General features: G+C 41.4%; 1 protein-coding gene across 1 annotated transcript in view; it reads right to left on the bottom strand.

The window, feature by feature from the left end:
• The window catches only part of SPMIP2 (sperm microtubule inner protein 2), a 135,613-nt gene extending 109,644 nt beyond the window's left edge, over nucleotides 1–25,969 (bottom strand). Inside the window, exon 1 of the mRNA XM_055404607.1 lies at nucleotides 25,906–25,969. Within this exon, the coding sequence (XP_055260582.1) occupies nucleotides 25,906–25,969 (64 nt within the window). The remainder of the gene's footprint in view (nucleotides 1–25,905) is intronic.
• Nucleotides 25,970–26,446: the final 477 nt, after the last annotated feature.

The following is a 26,446-nucleotide window of genomic DNA, read 5'->3' as shown; positions in this document are numbered from 1 at the left end:
TAAGCCAGAAAGAAACGCACCAATACAGTATATGAATGCATATATATGGAATTTAGAAAGATGGTAATGATAACCCTGTATACGAGACAGCAAAAGAGACACAGGTGTATAGAACAGTCTTTTGGACTCTGTGGGAGAGGGCAAGGGTGGCATGATTTGGGAGAATGGCATTGAAACATGTATATTATCATATGTGAAACAAATCATCAGTCCAGGTTCGACACATGATACAGGATGCTCAGGGCTGGTGCACGGGGATGACCCAGAGGGAGAATAAGGGGAGGAGGGAAGTGGGAGGGGGGTTCAGGAAGGGGAACTCATGTACACCCGGGGCGGATTCATGTTAATGTATGGCAAAACCAACAATATAATATTGTAAAATAATTCAGTTCAGTTCAGTCGCTCAGTTGTGTCCGACTCTCTGCGACCCCATGAATCACAGCACGCCAGGCCTCGCTGTCCATCACCAACTCCTGGAGTTCACTCAAACTCATGTCCACAGAGTCGGTGATGCCATCCAGCCATCTCATTCTCTGTCGTTCCCTTCTCCTCCCACCCCCAACCTTTCCCAACATCAGAGTCTTTTCCAGTGAGTCAACTCGTCACATGAGGTGGCCAAAGTATTGGAGTTTAATTAGCCCCCAATAAAAAAATAAATAAATAAAAAAACACCTGAAAAAAGAATATATCCTCTATTGTATCCATTTTTAGATAAATTGTTAGTTGATACTCTTTATTACTCATTTAAAATTTATTAAACAATAACCTCTTTAACAGTTAAAAAAATAAAATAAAATACAGCTGAAAATTTTCCATTTAGAAAGAATCTTTTTCAAGTGTAGCAAGGCATTTAGAAATGAGTTGATATATGGCAGAAACCAACACAATAATGTAAAGCAATTATCATCCAATTTAAAAATAACAAAAAAGAAATGAGATTTCAGTACTACTTAGTCCCTTTAATAAAGTCAAAGCCAGGAATACTGGTATGGCTTCTGGGTATCTGTCTTAAAGTCATTGCAGATACTGTGGTACAAAATTTCCAAGTTTTGCTAGATTGAGGGAAGAGAAATAATCTATTAGAAACAAAAGAGTTGGAACAAAGAAATTCAGCTTTTTGTAATGTTTTGCATTGTAATTGATATATAAATGTGAATAATATATATTACGATGCTGACAGTATATTAAAACCTAGCACTTTATGTGATTAGACTGATAAATGTTTAAATATTATAGTGACTACTTACTACATGTGCAGTGTTATGTTGTCCAATGAGGCTAAGGAAAAGGCTAAGACTTGGTCCAGCCCTCAGAGAGCTGATAACCTAAGCAAGGAGTGGTAGCCACTGAGGAAACAGCGTGAAGCTGGGTGACGCTGCCCTGCAGTGAGGGGAACATTCAGAGGTGGGCAGGAGCAGGGAGAAGTAGTCACGACAGGAAGAGAGCAGGATAATTAGTGTAGAAATGCCACTAGGAGATTAAAGACAGAAAGGGGATTTTAAGGGAATTTAGGAGACTGTGAGGCTAATGACCACTCAAGGAAACAACCCAGTAACCTAGCAACAATCTACCCTGAAGGAAGGTGCATCCAAGCACCAGGAACAATCAAGCCACAAAGCCTGATAGTTAAAACAAAAACAATAGATACAGGGTCTGAATCTTGTTACATGAAGTCACAGAGTTAATTGTCCTTGAAGAGTAGCATTTCTGCATGTAGCCAAGATAGGAATACAGGTCAAAGGGGAAAGAAACTAAGTGAAAGGGGACATTATACTGAAACCTAAGATGAATTACCATGTTTTGTTATGTTACCACTCTTCTGCTAATATATGATTTAAATAGTGCCCTGAAGAGATCCCCGTTGGACAGTATAGGGTCAAAGGAGAAACTAATGATGTAAGCCTTGAGGTTTACCCAGAAATGAGGAAGAAAGTGGTCCTCTCAACTCCTACTTTTTTCTTGATTATAAAAGTATAGTCCTCTGTGTTCTCGGGGCTGCACTCTCTTGCCTGCCTGCTTGTATCTCTCACAAGCGTCCTGTGCTAATAAACTCACTCTTTGCCTATTGCTTTGCCTCAAGATGAATTATTTGTGCATCAAGACCAAAGAACCTGAGCTTTCATCAGGACAAAAGTCCTGACGCTAGACGAGTGGCTTCAATCAAAAGAAAGTGGATTCAGATCCCCTCCTAAGTCAGGGATTGTGGGTTTAAAACCCAATCTGAGATGTGGCTGTGTTTGAGTCCCACCTGAGGAGTACAGCTTCTGTCAGGGGAAAAGTGGGTCTTGAGCAGAATTTGGACAGGTTGATGAAGTCAACACACAAGTCTGAAAAATTAGAATTTGTAACTTTAAAATATAAGTATGGGACGTCCTTGGTGGCCCACTTATTAAGACTCCACGCTTACAATGCAGAGGCACAGGATCAATCCCTGGTCAGGAAATTAAGATCCCACGTGCTGTGCTGCATGGCCAAAATATACAATCAAATACATGATGAAATGTGGGGATGGGAATCCATTCAATGTTCCTGTGACCTGTGTAGGAGAAATGGAATGAAAAGCAGATTCCCAGTATCACTGCCAACTATCTCCATTAACCAGACCACTACGACATGAACAGGTTCATACAGAACCACCTCAGAATTTTCCACCCTCTGTCAATGCTGGCTAGTCCTTACAGCAGATGAAGAAATCAAATCAATAACCAGGGACCAGTTCAGTTCAGTTCAGTTCAGTCGCTCAGTCGTGTCCGACTCTCCGAGACCCCATGAATCACAGCACGCTAGGCCTCCCTGTCCATCACCAACTCCCGGAGTTCACTCAAACTCATGTCCACAGAGTCAGTGATGCCATCCAGCCATCTCATTCTCCGTCGTCCCCTTCTCCTCCCGCCCCCAACCTTTCCCAGCATCAGAGTCTTTTCCAGTGAGTCAACTCGTCGCATGAGGTGGCCAAAGTATTGCAGTTTCAGCTTTAGCATCAGTCCCTCCAATGAACACCCAGGATTGATCTCCTTTAGAATGGACTGGTTGGATCTCCTTGCAGTATAAGGGACTCTCAAGAGTCTTCTCCAACACCACAGTTCAAAAGCATCGATTCTTTGGCGATCAGCTTTCTTCACAGTCCAACTCTCACATCCATACATGACCACGGGAAAAACCATTGCCTTGACTAGACAGACCTTGGTTGGCAAAGTAATGTCTCTGCTTTTTAATATACTATCAAGGTTGGTCATAACTTTCCTTCCAAGGAGCAAGCGTCTTTTAATTTCATGGCTGCAATCAGCATCTGCAGTGATTTTGGAGCCCAAAAAAACAAAGTCTGACACGGTTTCCACTGTTTCCCCATCTATTTCCCATGAAGTGATGGGACCAGATGCCATGATCTTAGTTTTCTGAATGTTGAGCTTCAAGCCAACCTTTTCACTCTCCTCTTTCACTTTCATCAAGAGGCTTTTGAGTTCCTCTTCACTTTCTGCCATAAGGGTAGTGTCATCTGCGTATCTGAGGTTATTGATATTTCTCCCAGCAATCTTGAGTCCAGCTTGTGCTTCTTCCAGCCCAGCGTTCCTCATGATGTACTCTGCATATAAGTTAAATAAGCAAAGTGACAATATACAACCTTGACGTACTCCTTTTCCTATTTGGAACCAGTCTGTCGTTCCATGTCCAGTTCTAACTGTTGCTTCCTGACCTGCATACAGGTTTCTCAAGAGGCAGGTCAGGTGGTCTGGGATTCCCATCTCTTTCAGAATGTTCCACAGTTTATTGTGATCGACACAGTCAAAGGCTTTGGCATAGTCAATGAAGCAGAAATAGATGTTTTTCTGGAACTCTCTTGCTTTGTCCATGATCCAGCGGATGTTGGCAATTTGATCTCTGGTGCCTCTGCCTTTTCTAAAACCTGCTGCCCTCTATTTAAGTCGCTTACTACAGCAGCATTCAAATTACAAAATAACAGTGCCTTTGCACCATCAGGTGTTACTTTCTCATATTAATTACTATTGGGGAAAATGCAATAATTTAAAAATGACAGCTCTTTTTCTAGTTTCCAACTTTTTAGTTAACAGGAGAGGGAAGGAGTTTCATTCTGCTATTGCTTCTTTTTTCCTTTTCCTTTTTTGTTAGGGAGACTTTCTAGATTGTCATCTTTTCTGCTTCATTTTCCCACCTTTTGTCTGGTAACCCCTTGCAGTTGCAACCTAGTGACTTCATGCTTGCTTGTCAGTTAAAAATGCTAGAGTGGGGAATCCTGCTGGGCTCTCAATTTCTCATTTTTACAAGAGAAATTACCCCCCACCCCCACAAGGAGATGCTGGATGAGCAGCAGCTGGGCCGCCGGTAAAAAGAGAGGGATAAATGCATTGCCTTTGAACTTGTATGATTCCCTCCTGTGGCTGCCCACAATGCATATGCAGTACCTTAATTTTCCATTTTCACTAAAAAGCAAATCTCGCCCCTCCAAAGGAGCATGAACAGACATAACCACCTCCCTGGAAAGGTTTGAGGTGTTAGGTGAGCAGAGTGTAGGCTGAAGGGAGCAGGTGGAAACTCTTTGTCTGAAATCTATTTCTGATGCTGGTCTCAGCAATGTTCGATTAGTGACCAGAGAAACCACAGAGAAAGGAGAGGTAGAGACATTTTGGATAAGAAAGAGATAGGCGACACCTCAGAGGACTCCTATGCTTTCCACAAACATACATCTACTCCCAGCAAAGTGCACAGACAGGACTTCCCTGGTGGTTCAGTGGTTACGAATCTGCCTTGTAATACAGGGGACATGGGTTCAACCCCTGGTCAGGAAACTCAGATCCCACATGCTCTGGGGTCCCCACACCACAACTAGAGAATCTGTGCCACAACGAAGATCCTGCATGCTGCAACTAAGACCCAATGCAGTCAAATAAATAAGCACTTAAAAAAAAAATCAAGCACAGAGAAGAAACTGGTGTGTTCCCTCTGCCTTGTCCTTTTATGCTGAGATAATTATTGACCCCACTTAGGGGTTTCAAAGGTATGCAGAATGATTCTCTAGATAGTAGAACAATTGGTCCAACGTGTAAGTTAGTGCCAGAATAATGTAATAAAGGAAAATGCCAGACTGTACACTTCTTAAGGACTTGTCAGTTCATCAGTACCTTCTCGCCTTCCTTCCAGAAATGTTTTTGAAACTGTGCTTTACATTAGGCTGCCTTTGGTGCTACAGCCATGTCCTGTCTCCTTATCCTCTGAAGCTGGAACCATAAAGAAGGTGAGTCCCAGGAGTCCTGGTCCCCCAGCTCCACAGGAAAGACTCTGCCTGTGATACAGCCACCATGCATGGTCAGGAAAGTGACTGAGATGCTGGAAGACAAGCAGTAGATCAGATGAAATATTCAAGTCAATGTGGGTTTGAAAATGGTGAACATAGAGTCTTGGGGCAGTAAGACACAGGGAGGCGAGATGGACCGAGCATGGGGTGAGCACAGGAATTAGCCGTGAAAATCCAGGATGCTGGCTACTGCATCCAGGTGCTCTTTAGGGATGCACCTCTCCACTTAAAGTGGGCTTTCCTGTTGCAGGATAAACTGGAACCCACAAGGATCGGCTGAACTCCAGTGGGTCTCTCACAGCCTCCAAGCTTCCAGATTAGAGGTTCAACACCACCTGGCCCAGGAGTCAGTGAGAATGGAGGAGGCATGAAAGGTGAGCCAAGGTCAGTCCTTCTTGTTTGTACTTTACAACTTGAAAGTGTGGAAGTGTTAGCCCTTTAGTCATGTGTGACTGTTTGTGACCCCATGGACTGTAGGTCCCAGGGCTCCTCTCTCCATGGAATTCTCCAGGCAAAAATACTGGAGTGGGTAGCCATTTCCTTCTCCAGGGTATCTTCCCAACCCAGTGACTGAACCCAGGTCTCCTGTACTGCAGGCAGATTCTTTACCATCTGAGCCACTAAGGAAGACCTTACCAGATCATCTAATGAGTTCATTATAAACACAAGGAGAAGATCCTGAATCTATCCTAAATTGTTTCCAGTAACCCAAGGTGGCCTCATAATTTTACAAAAGGGGCAAGAACATTACTTTTTAAAAAATTATTATTTTATTGTTGAAGTACAGTTGATTTACAGTATCATGTTAGTTTCAGGTATATAACATAGCAATTCAGATACATACATATATTCTTTTACAGGTTCTTTTCCTTTATAGATTGTTATAAAAGATTGAGTATAGGTCCCTGTGCTAAACAGTAGGTCCTTCTTGGTTATCCAGTTTATATACAGTCATGTGTACATGTTAATCCCAACCTCCTAATCTATCCCTCTCCCCATGTTCCCTATAAAGAAAATGTGGTATACATATATATGAAGTAAAATTCGCTCAGTCGTGTCCAACTCTATTTGACTCCATGGACTATATACTCCATGGAATTTTCCAGGTCAGAATACTGGAGTGGGTAGCCTTTCCCTTCTCCAGTGGATCTTCCTGACCCAGGAATTGAACCGAGGTCTCAGGCAGATTCTTTACCAATTGGGCTATCAAGGAAGCCTATATATATATTATATATACATATATATAAAATGTCATAAGGAATGAAATAATATTAGTCATAAGGAATGAAATAATATCATTTGCAGGAACATGGATGGACCTGAGATTTTCATACTAAATGAAGTCAAGCAAAGACAAATCTTATGACACCACTTATATGTGGGATCTGAAAAAAAAAGATTCAGTTGAACTTGGTAACAAAACAGAAATAGGACCACAGACATAGAAAACATGTGGTCTTTAGTCACGAGAAGCAGCAGCCCCAGATGAGACAGGGGCAGAGGTGAATGAACACATACATCTGGAACCGACCGAGATGTCCTCAGAGCAGAGGTGTGCATCTACCTAGTGAACTCTGTGGCAGAGCCTGGTCCTGTTCCTCTCCCTCTGAGTGCCAGGGAGGAAGGTAGTAATGGCCTGCACAGAAGGAACTCTTGCTTGGTGCCCTGACAGCACCAACATATCCCCACCCTGCTTTGTGCCAAATTCGGATAATGAATCCTATCCACATCTACAAGTAAATGTGTTGGGGTTGAGGAGGCTTCCCAGGGTGGGGCAGCAGCTCAGGGCCAGAGTTAGGGCAACCCACTCATCCAGTTTCAGCACTGAAAATCCAGGGTTCCAGGAAACCCTTCTTCCAGGGTAAACTGGGGCCGCTGGTCATCCTCAGACTAGGCACGTATGGCTGGAACAAGGTCTCAGCCTGGACCACAGGACAAACCGAAGCCAGAGTGCAGAGGGCATGTCAAGGAGGGGGTGCTAGCCACCTGGCTGTTGGATTTGCAAGCTGGGGTGGGGCTACAGTAAGTCAGGCCTGTATTGCAGCTGAAGTTCAAAGCTGTAGTCAAGATTCCCTAAATCAGTAGGAGTTTGACAAATGTAAACAGAGACCAACTAAGGTCTGTGATGATCTCTGTGCAACTTTTGTTTTGTTCTACAGTCTTCCTGCACCTCTTTGTAACTATAGAAGAGAAGATGAGGGAGACGGGGAGGGTAAGATATAGCAGTCATTAGACGAAGGTGGGACTTGATAGAAGGCCCCACTGTTTGTGATGCCTTAGGATGAACAGACAGCAAGAAGAACCATCATGGCAGAAGTTGTCTTTGGAGCCACCTTATATTCAAGTCACTTTTATTTTCTCAGCTGCATCTGGTCAAGATGTGAGAAAATAGGTATTACCGAGCTTAGACCCTCTGCCTTTGTGCCAGATGGGGTGGGGGTCTTTTCCTTTCCATTTGTCTTTTACCTACTCTATCCCACTTTCTGCAAACGCTGAACTGTCTACTTAATCACATGGTCCTAACTTTTCATACAATCTCAGCCTTTGGGCACAATCTCAGCCTCAAATGTCTGTTTCAACTCTCAAACATTTTAGCTAAGACTCCCTGCTTTTTTTTTTTTTTTTAGGTGATTCCCAGGGATGAAGTGAGTTTTAATAGGTATAGTTTTTGTCTGTTATATCATCAGACAAAAATGACTAGACAAATTCCCACCCAAATTTGGATCATGTTTGAAAGATAGTCCAACTTAAAATCATGGCTGAGTCTTCCAAAGCCATCCTCCAAGGCTGTATGACTTAAGTTGAAGAAAGCCAAATAACGGTCCTCCAAACCCAAATCACAGAAGCAGAGGATTTCAATCTCCTGCATCGATTGTGGACAAGCTGCCTCCTCCAAGCCTTCTAGTTGGGGAGCAGTGGGAACTGTTTATTTAACAATGATTGATGGGATTCTTGACCAATATATAGCATAGTGTAAATAACTTCCTACTTTATAGTCCTCACGTCAGAAATCCATACAATCAGATGGTCTTTCCACAACACTTCCCCTGCAACAGGGTTGGGGATTTACAGCAAGTTCTCATTCAGTCTTTTCTGAGTAAGTATATTCCAAGGTCAATGATAAGCTATAACTTGGGTGGGGGTAGGGAGGTCATTTCAAGGAAGTCTGTGCATGCATGCTAAGTCACTTTAGTTGTGTCCAGCTCTGCAACTATGGACGTAGCCTACTAGGCTTCTCTGTCAATTGGATTCCACAGACAAACATACTGGAGTGGGTTGCCAGGCCCTCCTTCAAGGGATCTTCCAGACTCAGGGATCAAACCCGCATCTCTTAGGTCTCCTGCACTGGCAGGATTCTTTCCACCATCTGGAAAGCCCCTCAAGGAAGTCTAAGACATTGGAATTGAGAAAAAAATCCTTGGGACCTGGAACTGAAAACCTTAGTTTTTAATCCCTGAAAACAAGAGGATCTGACAGTCCTCAGGTCATTTCCACTGTGAAAACATGTGTGTGAGCAGAGTGCATCCAGGCACCCACTCGCCCTTTTGGAGGTCCCCGGAGGGAGTATGGGCCAGTGGTGGGACCCGTGTCCTAAGTGACTGCACAATCCCTCGGAAAGGAAATGAATGGCATCTACCATGTCAGTTTCGAGGATTGTCAAATCAAAGGCACATGCTTTTAAACACCTTTCCTCAGCCCACGTGACTAGCACGTCTACTTTGTTCCGCTTCCACATTGTGAAAAGAAGGTGGCTACTTAGCCTGTGAACTGAAGTTTGAAAGAGTCTGGAAATCTGTAAAAGAAAGAGATGTGGGTGGTATTGTTTCCTTGCTATAAACAAAGAATTTATCTGACCCGACTGCCATTAGCATTTATTCACTAATCTTAACATCAGATAGCTTTGTTTGCATGTTTTGACTACTTAGACTCCTAATTATCCTGTTATCATGGCCATAATCCATTGGGCTGAAAGACATATTTCATTCTATATCATCATTTACAGAATGAAATAACACACACTAATTTGAACTATATTAATGTTTCCATCTTTAAAAAAATTCAGCCTTTAAATTACACTTGGAAACCTTTATATTTAAAAAACATGCATGTGAGAATAGATACATGTATACGTATAACTGGGGCTTCCCAAGTGGCTTCAAGGTAAAGAATCCTCCTGCCAGTGCAAGAGACTCGGATTCGATCCCTGGGTTGGGAAGGGCCTCTGGAGGAGGGCATAAAAACCCACTCTGGTATTATTGCCTGGAGAATCTCATGGACGGAGGAGCTTGGTGGCTGCAGTCCATAGGGTCTCAAAGAGTTGGACAAAACTGAGGCAACTTAGCATGCATGCATATGTATGACTGATTCACTTTACTGTACAACTGAAACTAACACAACATTGCAAATCAACTATAAAATTATTTTACATTTACATTTAATTAGAGGATAATTGTCTTACAATGTTCTGGTGATTTCTGCTGCACAGCAACATGGATCAGCTCTATGTATACATATATCCCCTCCTTCTTGAATATTGCTCCCACTCCCCCCAATCCCTCCTCTGTAGGTCATCACAGAGCACCGAACTGAGCTCCCTGTGCTATACAGCAGCTTCCCACTAGCTATCTATTTTCCACATGACAGTGTATATATGTCAGTGCTACTCTCTCAGTTCATCCCACCCTTTCTTTCCCCCTCTGTCCACAAGTCCATTCACTATGTCTGCATCTTTATTCCTGCCCTACAAATAGGTTCATCAGTACTATTTTTCTAGATTCCATATATATGTCATCAATATAAGATATCTGTTTTTCTCTTTCCGACCTATTTCACTCTGTATAACAGATTTTAGTTTTGTTAGGTAGTTAGAATAGGAAACAGGAGTCCAAAATGGCAGTGGCTAAAAGACAGGGAAGGGAAAAGCCCGCGAAAATAGAACAAAGGAAGGTCCAAGGCCTGGAGTGAAGACCTCAAGTAGAACAAACAGCCCTCCTGGCTAAGCCCAATTTGCACAGGGCAGGCCCAGGGGAAGGAAAAAGCATATAAAAGGAGGAGCCAAAGCGCTTGCTTTCTCTCTCTCTCCCACACGCTGGCACACTCCTCCACTTTCTTCTCTTCCCGTCTTTGGGTTGGCATGCCCTCACGCTTTGAGGATGGATTCTCCTGCTATCTTCTAAATGAAATAGAGCTGTAACAATGATTTGTCTAAGAGCTATAACACAGTTTGTCCAAGACCCGAGAGCTGTGACCTGCGAGGGCTTTAATGTCCGTCACTTCAAATCTTTGTTGTGATGAGACAGGACCGAGGAGCATACACTCACCTGACAGTTTCATCTACCTCACTACCACTGACTCAAATTCACTCATTTTATGACTAATATTCCACTGTATATATGTCCCACAACTTCTTTATTCCTTCATCTATTGACGGACATGGAACATCTAGGTTGCTTCCATGCCCTAGCTATTGTAAATAGTGCTGCAGTGAACATTGTTGTTTTCAGTTGGTAAGTCGTGTCTGACTTTCACAACCCCATGGACTGTAGCCCACCAGGCTCCTCTGTCCATGGAATGTCTCCAGGCAAGAATACTGGAGTGGGTTGCCATATCTTTCTCCAAGAGATCTTCCCCACCCAGGGATAGAAACCGTACCTCTGGCTTTGCAGGCAGATTCTTTACCACTGAGTCACCACAGTGAACATTGGGCTAAAACACATTTTTTAATTAAAAAAAGAGAAAAACCAATGGTTGTGAACTGAGACTTCTGTTCTGACTAGAGGCCAATTAGACCTCCAGCCTTGGAGGAACTGTGACCTTCCAGGGGCAGAGGACGAATAGTTCCTGCTGCCTAAGGGGCTATGTGGGTCCCACAAGGTGTCATGTGACCCCCTGTGTCACAGTCTCTCCATGCGCTTGTTTGAGTGCAGGTTCCAACACCCCAGAAAAACTCACCCAGAATTTGGGGCTTTCTGCATTGATAAATGTCTTGACAAGTGGTTTTTCTACACAATTACATTACAAGAATAAGTGCCCTAACTGTGGAACTGGTTAGTTCAGAGTCCCCTGCAGGGAGGTCTTAGTATTGCTGGTGGAAAGTGGATGTGGCTCCCATTTCCAGGCACATCAAGTCTCCCTGTTCCTCAGTGGCCCCAGCCCTCCCCCAGTTGTGTGCCGCTGAGTGTTCATCATTGTCTAGTAACCCTAGGAGGTGCTGCACTCATCCGACCCACTTGGGGTTCCTGGCTCTGCCTCTGGTCCCCCCACCTCCATTCCCAGGCAGGTCTCTTGACCAACAAGAATGAGGCTTGGAAATAAACCTGAGTTCGCCTTTCCTCCTCCAGAAGCTTTCCTCAGGCTCCCAAATCCTCATCAGGGAAAGTCTGTCCTGCTCAGCCCCAGCTTGGAAATGGGGTGCTGGAGCTCCTTGCCAGGTCTGTGCAGTTCAACCCCGGATACAGAACTTCCTCCTCTCAAATGACTGCCTCGCCTGCAATTCTGTAGCTTCCAGAAATTATTTCCTTATTTTAGAAAGTGCTGCCTCAGAGAAATGATTTGACCACTGAAAGTGTTTCGAGGTCACTTTCAGACCGCTGCTATTCTTAAAGTGAAAGTGAAGTCGCTCAGTCGTGTCTGACTCTTTGCGACCCCATGGACTATAGCCAGCCAGGTTCCACTGTCTGTAGGGATTCTCCAGGCAAGAATACTAGAGTGGTTTGCCATTTCCTTCTCCAGAAGCACCATTATTCTTAAAGGAATGGGTAATCTTCTACCTGTCTGGGACTCTTCCCTGAGGTGTAATTTTGTTAAAGATGATACCTGTGGGTACTTTCCTGGTGGCACAGTGGATAAGAATCCGCCTGCCAGTGCAGAGGATATGGGTTTGATCCCTGGTCCAGGAAGTCCACATGCCATGGAGCAACTAAGCCCGCGCACCTAGAGCCTGTACTCCGCAGCAAGAGAGGCCACTGCAATGAGAAGCCTGAGCTCGCCACAACTGGAGGAAGCAACCAAATAAAAAGAAGTAAACTAAATAAACGAGTGACTAAAAAAATGATATCTGTGGTCAAAAGGGCCTTTTAGTAAGAGCTGTGAAAGCTTCCACCTTTTCTGAGATAACTGCTAGCAACTGGGGCTAGTAACACAGCAGGCACTTCACCCTTTACCACCTGCTGAGAAGCACAATTCACTAGCATCTGCCACAGCAGGCTTCCTCCTGCAGGAGAGGAGGAAAAAGGGGAGGGAAGCACAGCTCTAGGGAGACAGACAAAGAGAAAGACTTTACACCCAGAGCCCCCAGGGTGACCCTTCCATCCTTCCTGACCACAAAATGATGGGTCGTTTTCCTAACCAAGATCACGGGAATTCATGAGGTTTAAGGAAGAATTCCAAAATCTGCTGTTCTACATTATGCAACGTTGTAAATCAATGATGCTTCAGTAAAATTAATTAACTTTTTAATTTTTAAAAAACCTGACATTCTCCCACAACATTGTTGTAATGCAACTTGCTTTCCTTGGTATTATTTAGATCAGGTTTATAGGAAGATGCAAAAGGCCAATAGTTAACAGCTTAAAAATGTATATGTGTGTGAGCTCCAAGTATTAGCATCACAAATAACTTCCTGTTTTGGGCCTTTAGCCAGCAGTTGACTAGTTCGTATCACTAGTAATCTGAGATAATAGATTATGCGGACAGTGGTCCAAGTACTCTATGTGCATTGACTCATTTAAAACTCCCAGCAGCCCTATGAAGTAGATACTAATATTGCTGTTTTACAGATGATGTAAATGAAGCACAGAGAGATAAACACCTAGTCCAAGGTCACAGCAGTGACTAGAGGGGCCAGAAGAGTTCAGGTCCTCGCTGCTCAAGGTGTGGTCCCTTGACCTGCAGCTTGGGCGTCTCTGAGAGCTTAGTTAGAAATGCAGGCTCTCAAGCCTGGAATTGGAATCTGCATTTTAACAAGGCTTCCCAGGTGATTCACATGCACACTGAAGTTTAAAAACCATGGGCTTAGATAGTCTTAGATTTTTTTTCTCTCTGTGCCCATTAAAAATTCAATTATGGCTTAAGACTTTAGGAAATAATGTGTACTTGGCTGATTTAGTATCAAAAATAGGATTGTAAGATGATTTTTGAGTCCTCTCCAAGATCTTCTGAAGAAAATAGATAACATACATTATTTTTTAAGTCCAAAAAGTTATTGAATTCTTATCATATCAGGCATTCTCATTTCATTAAATCATCATAGAATATGTGCTGTGTTTAGTCGCTCAGTCATGTGGGACTCTGTGCAACCCCATGGACTGTAGTCCACCAGGCTCCTCTGTCCATGGGAATTCTCTAGGCAAGAATAGTGGAGAGGGTTGCCATGCCCTCCTCCCGGGGATCTTCCCAACCCAGGGATAGAACTCAGGTTTCCCTCATTGCAGGCAGATTCTTTACTGAACCACCAGAGAAGCCCAAGAATACTGGGGTCTACTATATCCCTTCTCCAGGGGACTTCCTGACCTGAAATAGTTACTACTAGGCTCAAATTATGGATAAGAAGACTGTGGGCAGAAGTGTTAAGAAGAAAAGACAATGTAAGGACGGTGAGAGAGAATTTGCAAATGATACAACCAACAGTATACAAACTGTTCACATAGCTCAATATCAAAAAATAAAATAAAGAACCCAATCAAAGAACGGACAGAAGGCCTAAATAGACATTTCTCTAAGGAAGATACACAGATGGCTGACAAGCATATGAATAGACGCTCAATATCACTCATTATTGGAGAAATGCAAATCAAATCTAGGGCCATCATCAAAATATCTACAAACAAAAGCTGACAAGGGTGTGGAGAGAAGGGCACCCTCCTATACTATTGGAGGGAATGTAAATCGGTCCAGCCACTATGAGAACAGTATGGGGTTTCCTTAAAAAACTAAAAATAGAGCTACCATATGATCCAGCAATACCACTCCTGGGAATATGTCTGGAAAAAATGGAACCTGTCATTCAAAAAGTACTTGCACCCCAATGCTCACTGCAGCACTATTTACAATAGCCAAGACATGGAAACATCCTAAATGTCCATCAGTAGAGGAACAGACAAAGAAGACGTCGTACATATTTACAATGAAATACTACTCAGCCATAAGAAGAATGAAATAATGCCATTTGGAGCAACATGGATGGATCTAGAGATTACTGTACTAAGTGAAGCAAGTCAAAGGCAAATCAAATGATATCATTAATATGTGAAATATAAAAAAATTATACAAATGACATTATTTACAAAACAGACTCACCAATGTAGAAAGCATACATGGTTACCAAAGGTGAGAGGAGTAGGGGAAGGGATAAATTAGGAGTTTAGGATTAACATATATACATGCCTATATATAAAATAGGCTTCCCTGGTGGCTCAGTGGTAAAGAATCAACGTGCCAATGCAGGAGACATGGGTTTGATTCCTGGGTTGAGAAGACACCCAGGAGAAGGAAATGGGAACCTATTCCAGTATTCTTGACTGGGAAATCCCATGGATAGAGGAGCCTGACAGGCTATACAGTCCATGGGGCTGTAAAGAGTCAGACACAACTTAGTGACTAAACAACAACATATGTAAAACAGATAACCAATAATGACCTACTGTATAGCTCAGAGAGCTATACTCAATATTCTGTAACAACCTATATGAGAAAAGAATCTGAAAAGAAATGTATATGTATGTGTAACTCAATCACTTTGCTGTACAACTGAAACTAACACACCATTGTAAATCAATTATACTCCAATGAAAAGAACGAAAGAAAAAAGGTTAGGAGGAGCAAGGACATGACAGCTCCATTGACAGCTCTGCTTCTTGAAACGAGCTCCTCATGTTGATTTCCTAGCAGGTGGCACAGTGAACCATCGTTAATCTTTGACAAAATAGTTCCTTTTTTCAAACCCTGTCTCCAAAACACAAAACATTTTTTACTTAATCCTGAGCATGGCATCTGGTCCTATCACTTCATGGGAAATAGATGGAAAAACAGTGGAAACAGTGTCAGACTTTATTTTTTTGGGCTCCAAAATCACTGCAGATGCTGACTGCAGCCATGAAATTAAAAGATGCTTACTCCTTGGTAGGAAAGTTATGACCAACCTAGATAGCATATTAAAAAGCAGAGACATTACTTTGCCAACCAAGGTCCGTCTAGTCAAGGCTATGGTTTTTCCAATGGTCATGTATGGATGTGAGAGTTGGACTGGGAAGAAAGCTGATTGCCGAAGAATTGATGCTTTTGAACTGTGGTGCTGGAGAAGACTCTTGAGAGTCCCTTGGACTGCAAGGAGATCCAACCAGTCCATTCTAAAGGAGATCAACCCTGGGTGTTCACTGGAAGGACTGATGCTAAAGCTGAAACTCCAATACTTTGGCCACCTAATGCAACGAGTTGACTCACTGGAAAAGTCTGATGCTAGGAGGGATTGGGGGTGGAAGGAGACGGGGATGACAGAGAATGAGATGGCTGGATGGCATCACCGACTCGATGGACATGAATTTGAGTGAACTCTGGGAGTTGGTGATGGACAGGGAGGCCTGGCGTGCTGTGATTCATGGGGTTGCAAAGAGTTGGTCACGACTGAGCAACTGAACTGAACTGAACTGAGCACACTTCTAAAGGAGATCAGTCCTGGGTGTTCGTTGGAAGGACTGATGCTAAAGCTGAAACTTCAATACTTTGGCCACCTCATGTGACGAGTTGACTCACTGGAAAAGACTCTGATGCTGGGAGGGATTGGGGGCAGGAGGAGAAGGGGACGACAGAGAATGAGATGGCTGGATGGCATCACCGACTCGATGGGGTTGAGTTTGAGTGAACTCCGGTAGTTGGTGATGGACAGGAAGGCCTGGCGTGCTATGATTCATGGGGTCACAAAGAGTCGGACACAACTGAGCAACTGAACTGAACTGAACTGTGCACATTTCTCCATCATTTAACATATTGATATTAATGTAACCTAAGAGTGTATCAACCTTGGAAAATTAAGCCAAAGCTCAGAAAAGCAAATCAGCTCTTCTCCTTTAGTTCATACCATAAAGTTGTATATTGTCTAAAAAACAAAACAAAAAACTAGAGTATGAGACAAAGCTCGTCCTTTAAAGTCTTCTTCTAAGGGCTTGGTTTAGGTGCTTTTCAGAGTGATGCCAGCAACTGATTTTTTTTTTTTCTGGAAGTCACATTGGTGATGATTCACCTGGCCAATTATTTAAGGTAGGATTTATTTGAAACTGCTGTCACTTGTAGATAAATTTTGATTCAGGCAAATCACACGCTACAGTTACAGAATAAAATGCAGATTAGCCAACAAAATGTGTCAGGCCCATTAAAATGTGTAAGCTTTATCATGAATTAGTTTTTTACAAGGTGACAAGTTTGCTTCCTGAATTACAATGATGAGACTTAAGTTGAATTTCCAGGAGGACTGTTTGGTTCTTTCTTCTAATAGGAAACCACTGGCAGTTTTGTATGAAGTCATTTTCTATTTTTAAAACAACTGCATTTGAAACATAACTATGAGTGTGACAGTTTCACAGGGCAAAAAGCGAGATGAATAAATGGGTCTGAAACCCAGGCTAATGGAGCAAGCTTTTCAAAATCACATACACATTTATGTACTTCTTTCACCACTTATAACTTCATTCATCATAATGTTTTTTGGCCATTTCCTAGACAGTATTTCCAATTCTAATATATTTTTAACAGAAGTCCCATGGTGGAATTCTGCAATATTCCTGGTACAGATTTTCTAGTAGATTCTGATGGCTGAATAAATACATTAATATATTTACTTAGCAATCTGGATGTAACTTGGGCTTTCCAGGTGGCTCAATGGTAAAGAATCCACCTGCCAATTCAGGAGATGCAAGAGACATGGGTTCGACCTCTGGGTCAGGAAGATCCCTCGGAGAAGGGAATGGCAACCCAATCCAGTATTCTTGCCTGGGAAATTCCACGAATGGAAGAGCCTGGACGGCTACAGTCCATGGGATTGCCAAGAATCAGACACAACTGAGCATGCACGCACCTGCCTGAATATAACGTGCATCATTCATCATACAAACAAGAAGCAGGCCTAGGCTGTCATCCTTCTGATCCAGACTATGTGACCTTGAGCAGGTCACTCATTTCTCTGAACCTCAGTATTCTCATCTGAAAAATGATAGGTTAAATTAGATTATCTTTTATGGGGCCTTTTTAATTTAATATTCCATAGGAATTATTCCATCAGTCTCTCAATTTGGGCCAAGTAGAAATTTATTTTAAAAATCTTAATAAAAAATATACCTTTTAAAATGTAATTTTATAACTTCAAAGCAGCATGGGACCTGGAATTGAGTAAACAAATAGTATCATTTGTTTGCAAACAGATGTAAAAATACATAAGCACGCTCTAAGATACTTTAAAATCACTTCAGAATTTTGTTTATGGTATCAGTTTTCATAGTAAGGCCATTTTAATGCCAAAATAACACTATCTATAAAATCTCTTCACTGTGTAATAAAACTTAGCAAATTGATAATAAAACTTACATGGAAGAATAAGCCGGCAAATAAAATGTTTCAAAAATACAGACAAGAAAAGTACCCCCCATCAAATTAAACTCACATTTATCAAAAACATATGGATTCTAAACATAAAAACGATGTTTTACTTTGGGGGAATTGGTTGGGAAACGATATAAAGGAACATTTTAGGATGGCAAAAATATTCATGTTCTTAGTCTAAAAAGTAAGTGCGTTGGTATGGTCACTTTGTAAAATGTTATCTAGCTGGACACTAGGTGAATTAGTTACTCAAGTATATGTTTCATATCAACTTTTAAAAGACGTTTTAAAAGTTGGACCTACTGACAGTTTTTTCCACAAGAATCTCTATCCCTTTATTAGTTGCAGAATAAATAAAATCTAAGATCCATCCATCATATAGGAGGCAATTTATTCTCTAATTATGCCAGTCAAAGAAAGGAGTAGGAAACAAAACTTTAAAAAGCACAGGGAGTAGTTTGTGAAGCATCCCGTGAGGTAATGGTCCTCCATCCCCACCTCTTCCACTTGGTTCCTCAAGGCCTTTGGAACTGGGTTTCTGTCTCCTTTTTATGTCACACTACATTCCCAGGACATCTGTGGTGAATATTTAGATTAAATAGGAAAATGGGACAACCTATGATGTTCTAACAAGAACAGATTATACATATCTAAAAGACAAAAAAAATCTTATTCCTGTTCATTTTTGTATCCTCTGAAGCTCATGGCTAACTTTTCAGTATTCAGTAAGGATTCAATTTCTGTTTGTCACATTCAATTTCAAATATATATGATAAAAATTTAGAATAAAAAATATTTTTAAAGGGAAAGATATTAAAATTGGGCAGAAAAATAAAATGTAATGAATCGGCAAATTAGTTCGTTAATGGCAGTACACTAAGTAAATACACATGAATCATCTCGCAGAATAATGGAGTCTCACTAGAGATGAAAGAGATTGGAATTAAAACAATTATAGCTATCAATAAGTATGAAGAGTGTTACACTTACAGCAAAAAGGGAAAATTCGATTTTAAAATTAAATTGAAAGTGAAAGTGTTAGTCATGTAGTCGTGTCTGACTCTTTGCCGTCCCATGGACTGTAGCCCACCAGGCTCCTCTGTTCAGGGAATTCTCCAAGCAAGAATACTGGAATGGGCTGTCACTCCCTTCTTCATGTGATCTTCGTGACCCAGGGATCAAACCTGGGTCACCTGCATTGCAGGCAGATTCTTTACCATCTGAGCCACTAGGGAAGCCCCCAAATTAAATTAGGCTTTAGTAAAAACTCTATAAAACTCTTAAAAGTGCTCTGAAATCATCCTCAAAATTTCTGCAAAACTTCTGAGCTATTTTCTCATCCTCTGATAATCCACTTAGTTTTTCCTCATATATCGGCATTCAGCATAAATTTTAAAATGATTTCTCATGATACTTGATTGCTTTTTCATTAATTATTAATCGTGACAAAATATTTTCCATGTTTTTATTGCAACTATAGTATGCAGCACATCAACTTTTTATTTGCCTAACCAGAATTCTTACCCACTTACACCAATATCTTTATAAGAATATGAGCTTCTCATTGAGATCAGTTCCAAATTCAGAAAGAAGAGAACTAAGTCCCAACAACTTAGAAAGGTCCTAAGTGATGGGTCTTGGAGAAATTAAAATTGTAACATCTGATCTGAATGATATGTTGACCACAGCAGCATTTAAGTAACAAGCTTGCCCAAAGAGTTGGACCTCAAGAGCCAGATTCCAATTTTGGAAAACACAGAGGACAGAGGAACACATTAAATGACATGACACCAGGCAAATTCAGAATGTTGGGTATTTCTGCTGGATGACTGACCCAGTCTCAGCAACAAGAAAAGAAAGAAGACTGTACCAGCTTATTGTTGCTATTGTTCAGTCACCAAGTCATGTCTGAATCTTTGCCACCCCATGAATTGCAGCACACCCAGGCCTCTCTGTCCTTCATCTTCTCCCAAAGTTCACCCAGGTTCATGTCCATTGAATCGGTGATGCCATCAAACCATCTCATCCTTGGCTGCCCTCTTCTCCTTTTGCCTTCAATCTTTCCCAGCATCAGGGTCTTTTCCAATGAATCAGCTCTTCAAATCAGGTGGCTAAAGTACTGGAGCTTCAGCTTCAGCATCAGTCCTTCCAATGAGTGAGGATTCAGGGTTGATTTCCCTTAGTATTGACTGGTTTGATATGCTTGCTATCCAAGGGACTCTCAAGACTCTTTCTTATCCAGCATCACAGTTTGAAAACATCAATTCTTCAGCATTCAGCCTTCTTTATGGTCCAACTCTCACATCCATACAAGATTACTGGAAAGACCACAGCTTTGACTATATGGACCTGTCTTTGCTTTTCAATATGCTATCTAGGTTTGTCATAGCCTTTCTTCCAAAAAGCAACCATCTTCTAATTTCATGGCTGCAGTCACCATCCACAGTGATTTTGGAGCCCAAGAAGAGAAAGTCTGTCACTGCTTCCACCTGTACCAGCTTCAGTTCAGTTCAGTCGCTCAGTCGTGTCCAACTCTTCGTGACCCCATGAATCACAGCACGCCAGGCCTCCCTGTCCATCACCAACTCCCAGAGTTCACTCAAACTCATGTCCACAGAGGGCGGTGATGCCATCCAGCCATCTCATTCTCTGTCGTCCCCTTCTCCTCCTGCCCCCAATCCCTCCCAGCATCAAAGTCTTTTCCAGTGAGTCAACTCGTCGCATGAGGTGGCCAAAGTATTGGAGTTTCAGCTTTAGCATCAGTCCTTCCAATGAACACCCAGGATCGATCTCCTTTAGAATGGACTGGTTGGATCTCCTTGCAGTCCAAGGGACTCTCAAGAGTCTTCTCCAGCACCACAGTTCAAAAGCATCAATTCTTTGGTTATCAGCTTTCTTCACAGTCCAACTCTCACATCCATACATGACCACGGGAAAAACCACAGCCTTGACTAGATGGACCTTTGTTGGCAAAGTAACACCTCTGCTTTTTAATATACTATCTAGGTTGGTCATAACTTTCCTTCCAAGGAGTAAGCGTCTTTTAATTCCGTGGCTGCAATCAGCATCCACAGTGATTTTGGAGCCCCCCAAAATAAGGTCTGACACTGCTTCCACTGTTTCCCCATTAATTTCCCATGAAGTGATGGGACCAGATGCCATGATCTTAGTTTTCTGAATGTTGAGCTTCAAGCCAACCTTTTCACTCTCCTCTTTCACTTTCATCAAGAGGCTTTTGAGTTCCTCTTCACTTTGGGCCATAAGGGTGGTGTCATCTGCATATCTGAGGTTATTGATATTTCTCCCGGCAATCTTGATTTCAGCTTGTGTTTCTTCCAGCCCAGTGTTCCTCATGATGTACTCTGCATATAAGTTAAATAAGCAGGTGACAATATTCCGCCTTGATGTACTCCTTTTCCTATTTGGAACCAGTCTGTTGTTCCATGTCCAGTTCTAACAGCTGCTTCCTGACCTGCATACAGGTTTCTCAAGAGGCAGGTCAGGTGGTCTGGTACTCCCATCTCTTTCAGAATTTTCCACAGTTATAGTGTACCAGCTTATAGGACATCAAAGGAGAGAACACAACCAAATGCAATGTGTGGACCTAATTCGGATCCATATTTTTGCAATCAACTGTAAAAATGCATTTTAGAGGCAATGAGGGAAATATTACCATGGACTAGTTATTACATGTTGTCAGAGGATAGTTTTTTATTTTGCTAGATGTGATAGTGACAATGTGGCTATGTAAGAATAAATCCATTTTGAGGGGGGGGTGATGCACAGTGTAATACGTGGGGCTTCCCATGTGGTTCAGTGGTAAAGAATCCCCCTACCAATGCAGGAGAGACAGGAGACTCAGATTCTATCCCTGGGTCAGGAAGATCCCCTGGAGAAGGAAATGACCACTCCAGTATTCTTGCCTGGAAAATCCCATAGACAGAGAAGCCTGTCCATGGGGTCTCAAAGAGTCAGACATTACTGAGCAACTTACATGCATGCTTGTGAAATGTGTAGGATATAATAGAATATCTGAAATTCACTTTAAAATATTTTAGCAAATTAAAAAAAAAACTAAGTGATCAAATGAGGGAAGTTTTTGATAAATTGTTGAATATGAGTGACAGGTAAGTGAGATATGTTCTAAAATATTCATAACAAAAATTTTTAATGTTATAGTCAAAAGCATTGATGTATAACTCACCATTATAAAAAATAAATAACAGTGATTTTTAAAACTATTTGCAGACTTTAAATACAAATATATTGTTCATAGTATTTTATACAATCCTCTGAAGTCTATGGCCTCAATACGTTTGTATCTTTCACCACCTAATTCCGCTCACTGTAAATATGCCATGAGAAAATAATAGAGAAGGAAAAATACCCAAAAGTATCCATGCAGCTTTAACTATAACAGAGGAAAATTGGAATTTAAATATAAAATATAGGAGAACATGAAGTGAATTATTATGCATCAACATAATATAAAACCTGAAGCCTATCAAAAGTGATAAGAATTTGAGCTATGTAAATACATGAAACTAAGTACACACTGACATAGATTATAATAAATTTTAAGGATCATTCAAACTCTTTCATGGTTGCAAGTGACAGAAAAGCCAACCCAGGCTGGCTTAAGCAGAAAAGGAAATCAATTGGCTGATGGAAATGAAAAGTTTAAAAGATACAAAAATCACTGTGAAATGAATTATAGACAAATGAAAACATAAAATAGTAAAAAATTTTAGAAGAAAACAAGGACAAAAATCTAGGAGACTCTGGATTTGGTGATGAATTTTTAGATACAATTTCAAAAGCATAAGGAAAGAAAAATCGATCATTAAAACTAAATTAATAAATTTAAATATTAGAGTGGTTTATTAAACTAAATATTAAAGTTGTTTATTAAAACTAAAACTTGTGCTCTGCTCTATCAAAGACTATATTAAGAAAATGAAAAGACAAGCCACAAACCAGGAGAAAATATTTGCAGAACATTTATCTGATAAAAGACTTGTCTCTAAAATACCTGCAGGACTGTTAAAACTCAACAATAAGAAAATAAACAATTATTTTATAATAGGCAAAGATTATGAACAGACATCATATCAAAGAAAATATTCAGATGGCAAATAAGTATATGATCATCAGCCATTACAGAATTATGAATTAAAACAGCAGTGAGATAGAACTACATCTGGTAAGAATGGCTAAAGGTGAGAATAGAAAGACCACCAAATGCTGACATGGGTGCAAAGTAACAGGGGCTCTCACTGAACTGCAAGCGAGACCGCAAAATGGTACAGCTGCTATGCAAGACAATTTGGCAGTTTCTTTTCTGATTTGTTGTTGTTGTTGTTGTTGGAGTATAGTTGCTTTACAGTGTTGTGTTGGTTTCTGCTGCACAACGAAGTGAATCAGCTACATGGATACATATATCCCCTCCCTCCTAACCCTCCCTCCCACTGACACCCACCCCACCCATCTAGGTCATCGCAGAGCACAGAGCTGAGCTCCCTGTGCTATGCAGCAGCTTCCCACTGGTCATTTATTTTTTTCACACATGGTAGTGTATATACGTCAACCCTTCTCTCCCAGGTCGTCTCACTCTCCCCATCCTGCCCTGTGATTACACATCTGTCCTCTATGTGTGCATGTCAATTCCTTCCCTGCAAACAGCTCATCTGTACCATCTTTCTAGATTCCACTCATATGCATTAAGATATGATATTTGTTTTTCTCTTTCTGACTTATTTCAACTTGGCAGTCTCTTACAAAGCTAAACAGAGTCTTACCATGTGATCCAGCAATCACATTGCTGAGTATGTACCAAATTGATTTGAAAACATATCCATGTGAAAGTCTCATAGAAGTTGTTTTTTTTTTTTTTTTTTCCAGAATTGCCAAGATGATTAGGTAAACAAATTGTAATACAACCCTACAAGGGAAGGCTCTTCAGCAATAAAAATAAGCGAACGCTCCAGCCGTGAACAGACATGGAGGAAATGTCAATGCATATTGACAAGTGAATGAAGTCAATCTGAAAAGGCTACCCACTATATGATTCCAGCTCTGTGATATCCAAGAAAAGGCAAAACTTTAGAGAAAGAAAAACGATCAGTGGTTGCCAGGAACTCAGTGAGGGAAAAGGAGGGATGTGTGATTGAAGCACAGGGGCATTTAAAGCCTTGAAAAGTCCTGTCTTGGTGGGTACGTAACCTTATGAAGTTGTCAAAACCTGAAGATTTACAGCACTGAGAGCAAACCTTGGTGTACGCAAATTTAAAAAATCATTTAGGAGTCTGGGGGATTTTAGAATAGAATTCACACAGTGACAGGATTACAAATATATAAACCAGTCTCCCTGGAGGGAGTGGGTAAAAGGAGCTGAACCTTTGGTAACTTTGACCTTAAGCAACTTTGGAAATGAGCAGAGTCCTAAGCCCAAAGGCAAAAGGAAGGTAAGGAAGCATTGTACTCTAGCTGACAAAGTTTCTTCTCCTGAAGTACTGGTTAGCAATTCTGATACTTGCATTCACATATATAGGGCTTCTCTAGTGGCTTAGATGGTAAAGAATCTGCCTGCAATGCGGGAGACCTGGTGGGAATTAAACAGTTAAATAAATGGGTGGCAAAGAGTGGGAGCCAAGCTTCTCATGATTGCAGTGAGAATTTACAGATAAGCAAGGGATATGCTTAAAAATAGGCTTGTGATTTTAAAACATAAAGAAAATAAGAAAAAATGTGACATTTCTTGCAGAAATCACAATTAGTTATATTCTATTTAACTACATTTAAAAAGCTGAAGTATAGTTTATTTACAATGTTTCATTAGTTTGATGTACACAGCAAAGTGATTCCATTATCAGTTCAGTTCAGTCGCTCAGTCGTGTCCGACTCTGCGACCCCATGAATCACAGCACGCCAGGCCTCCCTGTCCATCACCAACTCCCGGAGTTCACTCAAACTCATGTCCATCGAGTCAGTGATGCCATCCAGCCATCTCATTCTCTGCTGTCCCCGTCTCCTCCTGCCCCCAATCCCTCCCAACATCAGACTCTTTTCCTGTGAGTCAACTCTTCACATGAGGTGGCCAAAGTATTGGAGTTTCAGCTTTAGCATCAGTCCTTCCAATGAACACCCAGGATTGATCTCCTCTAGAATGGACTGGTGGGATCTCCTTGCAGTCCAAGGGACTCTCAAGAGTCTTCTCCAGCACCACAGTTCAAAAGCATCAATTCTTCGGTGCTCAGCTTTCTTCACAGTCCAACTCTCACATCCATACATGACCACTGGAAAAACCATAGCCTTGACTAGACGGACCTTTGTTGGCAAAGTAATGTCTCTGCTTTTTAATATGCTATCTAGTTTGGTCATAACTTTCCTTCCAAGGAGTAAGCGTCTTTTAATTTCCTGGCTGCAATCAGCATCTGCAGTGATTTTGGAACCCAAAAAAATAAAGTCTGACACTGTTTCCACTGTTTCCCCACCTATTTCCCATGAAGTGATGGGACCAGATGCCATGATCTTTGTTTTCTGAATGATTCCATTATACATATATATAATTCCACACAGACATACCATCCAAATCATTTAAAGCAAGTTGAAGGAACAAAACGCCAGCCAACATTTTACTAAGTTTACATCTTGCTCAAATTTTTATCAATCAAATATGTCAAGTTTCTAAAAATATAAGAAACTTAAATCAGTAATAATGAAAATATGATCACTACTATAATTTGTATTAACATCAAAGCAGCCCCAGTTACACAAAACATAAACTGTATGATATGAAAAAATTCCTAAATTAGTGAGAACAGGACATCACAAATCTTCTGAAGGCAACTCAGCCCAGGCTGAGTGCATAATAAGAGCCACAGAATCATGTAGAATAAGTGTGTGTGGTTCTTTCTTTCTCAGGTCCATTGTCATTTGAGTATCATGTAGGTGAACGGTTAAGGAAGCTTCAGGCTCCTTGTGAAACATACAGAAAAGCCCTTTACCTGTGAACACCATCCGCTTTCCCACTGTGGCCGATACTGGTTCTCGAAAGGTTACACACGCCATGGCCAAGGTTGTAGCTGTGCTACTGGATCTTCTTTCCCAACTTCCTCAGACCAATTTATCTGCACCAGAAAGAGCCAAAGACTCTGCTGTCTCTCTTTTCCCTGTCTGTGACCTGAACTAGCTGGTTGCTAAGGACTCATTATGACAGGAAGGCAGAGTGTTCCTTCTAACACTGTTCAGTATTCCAGCCTCCAGGAACAGACAGACACAGTCGCAGCATCCCCAGGAACGGTGCCCAATCCTCGCTTTCCCTTGTCTGTCAACATCAAGTCAAGAACAGACCTGTTAGGGTTCTAGAAATAGAGCAGCCTTACGGCACCCATGGCCTGGCAGACTCAATCAACACCATCTTTCAACATAGCCCCAAAAAAGGTGTGCAGAAGGGTGTTATCACAAAACCAAACAAAAAATTCACAAACTCGTGGTTAAGAGCTTTTGAGGAAACCTGGCTAGGTAAAATACAAATAAAAATTGTAT

The sequence above is a fragment of the Moschus berezovskii genome, chromosome 19 (assembly GCF_049115385.1).
Source record: "Moschus berezovskii isolate FMDL1 chromosome 19, NW_MosBer_1.0, whole genome shotgun sequence".
Classification (NCBI taxonomy): domain Eukaryota; kingdom Metazoa; phylum Chordata; class Mammalia; order Artiodactyla; family Moschidae; genus Moschus; species Moschus berezovskii.
This window is presented reverse-complemented; position numbering and strand designations above follow the sequence as displayed.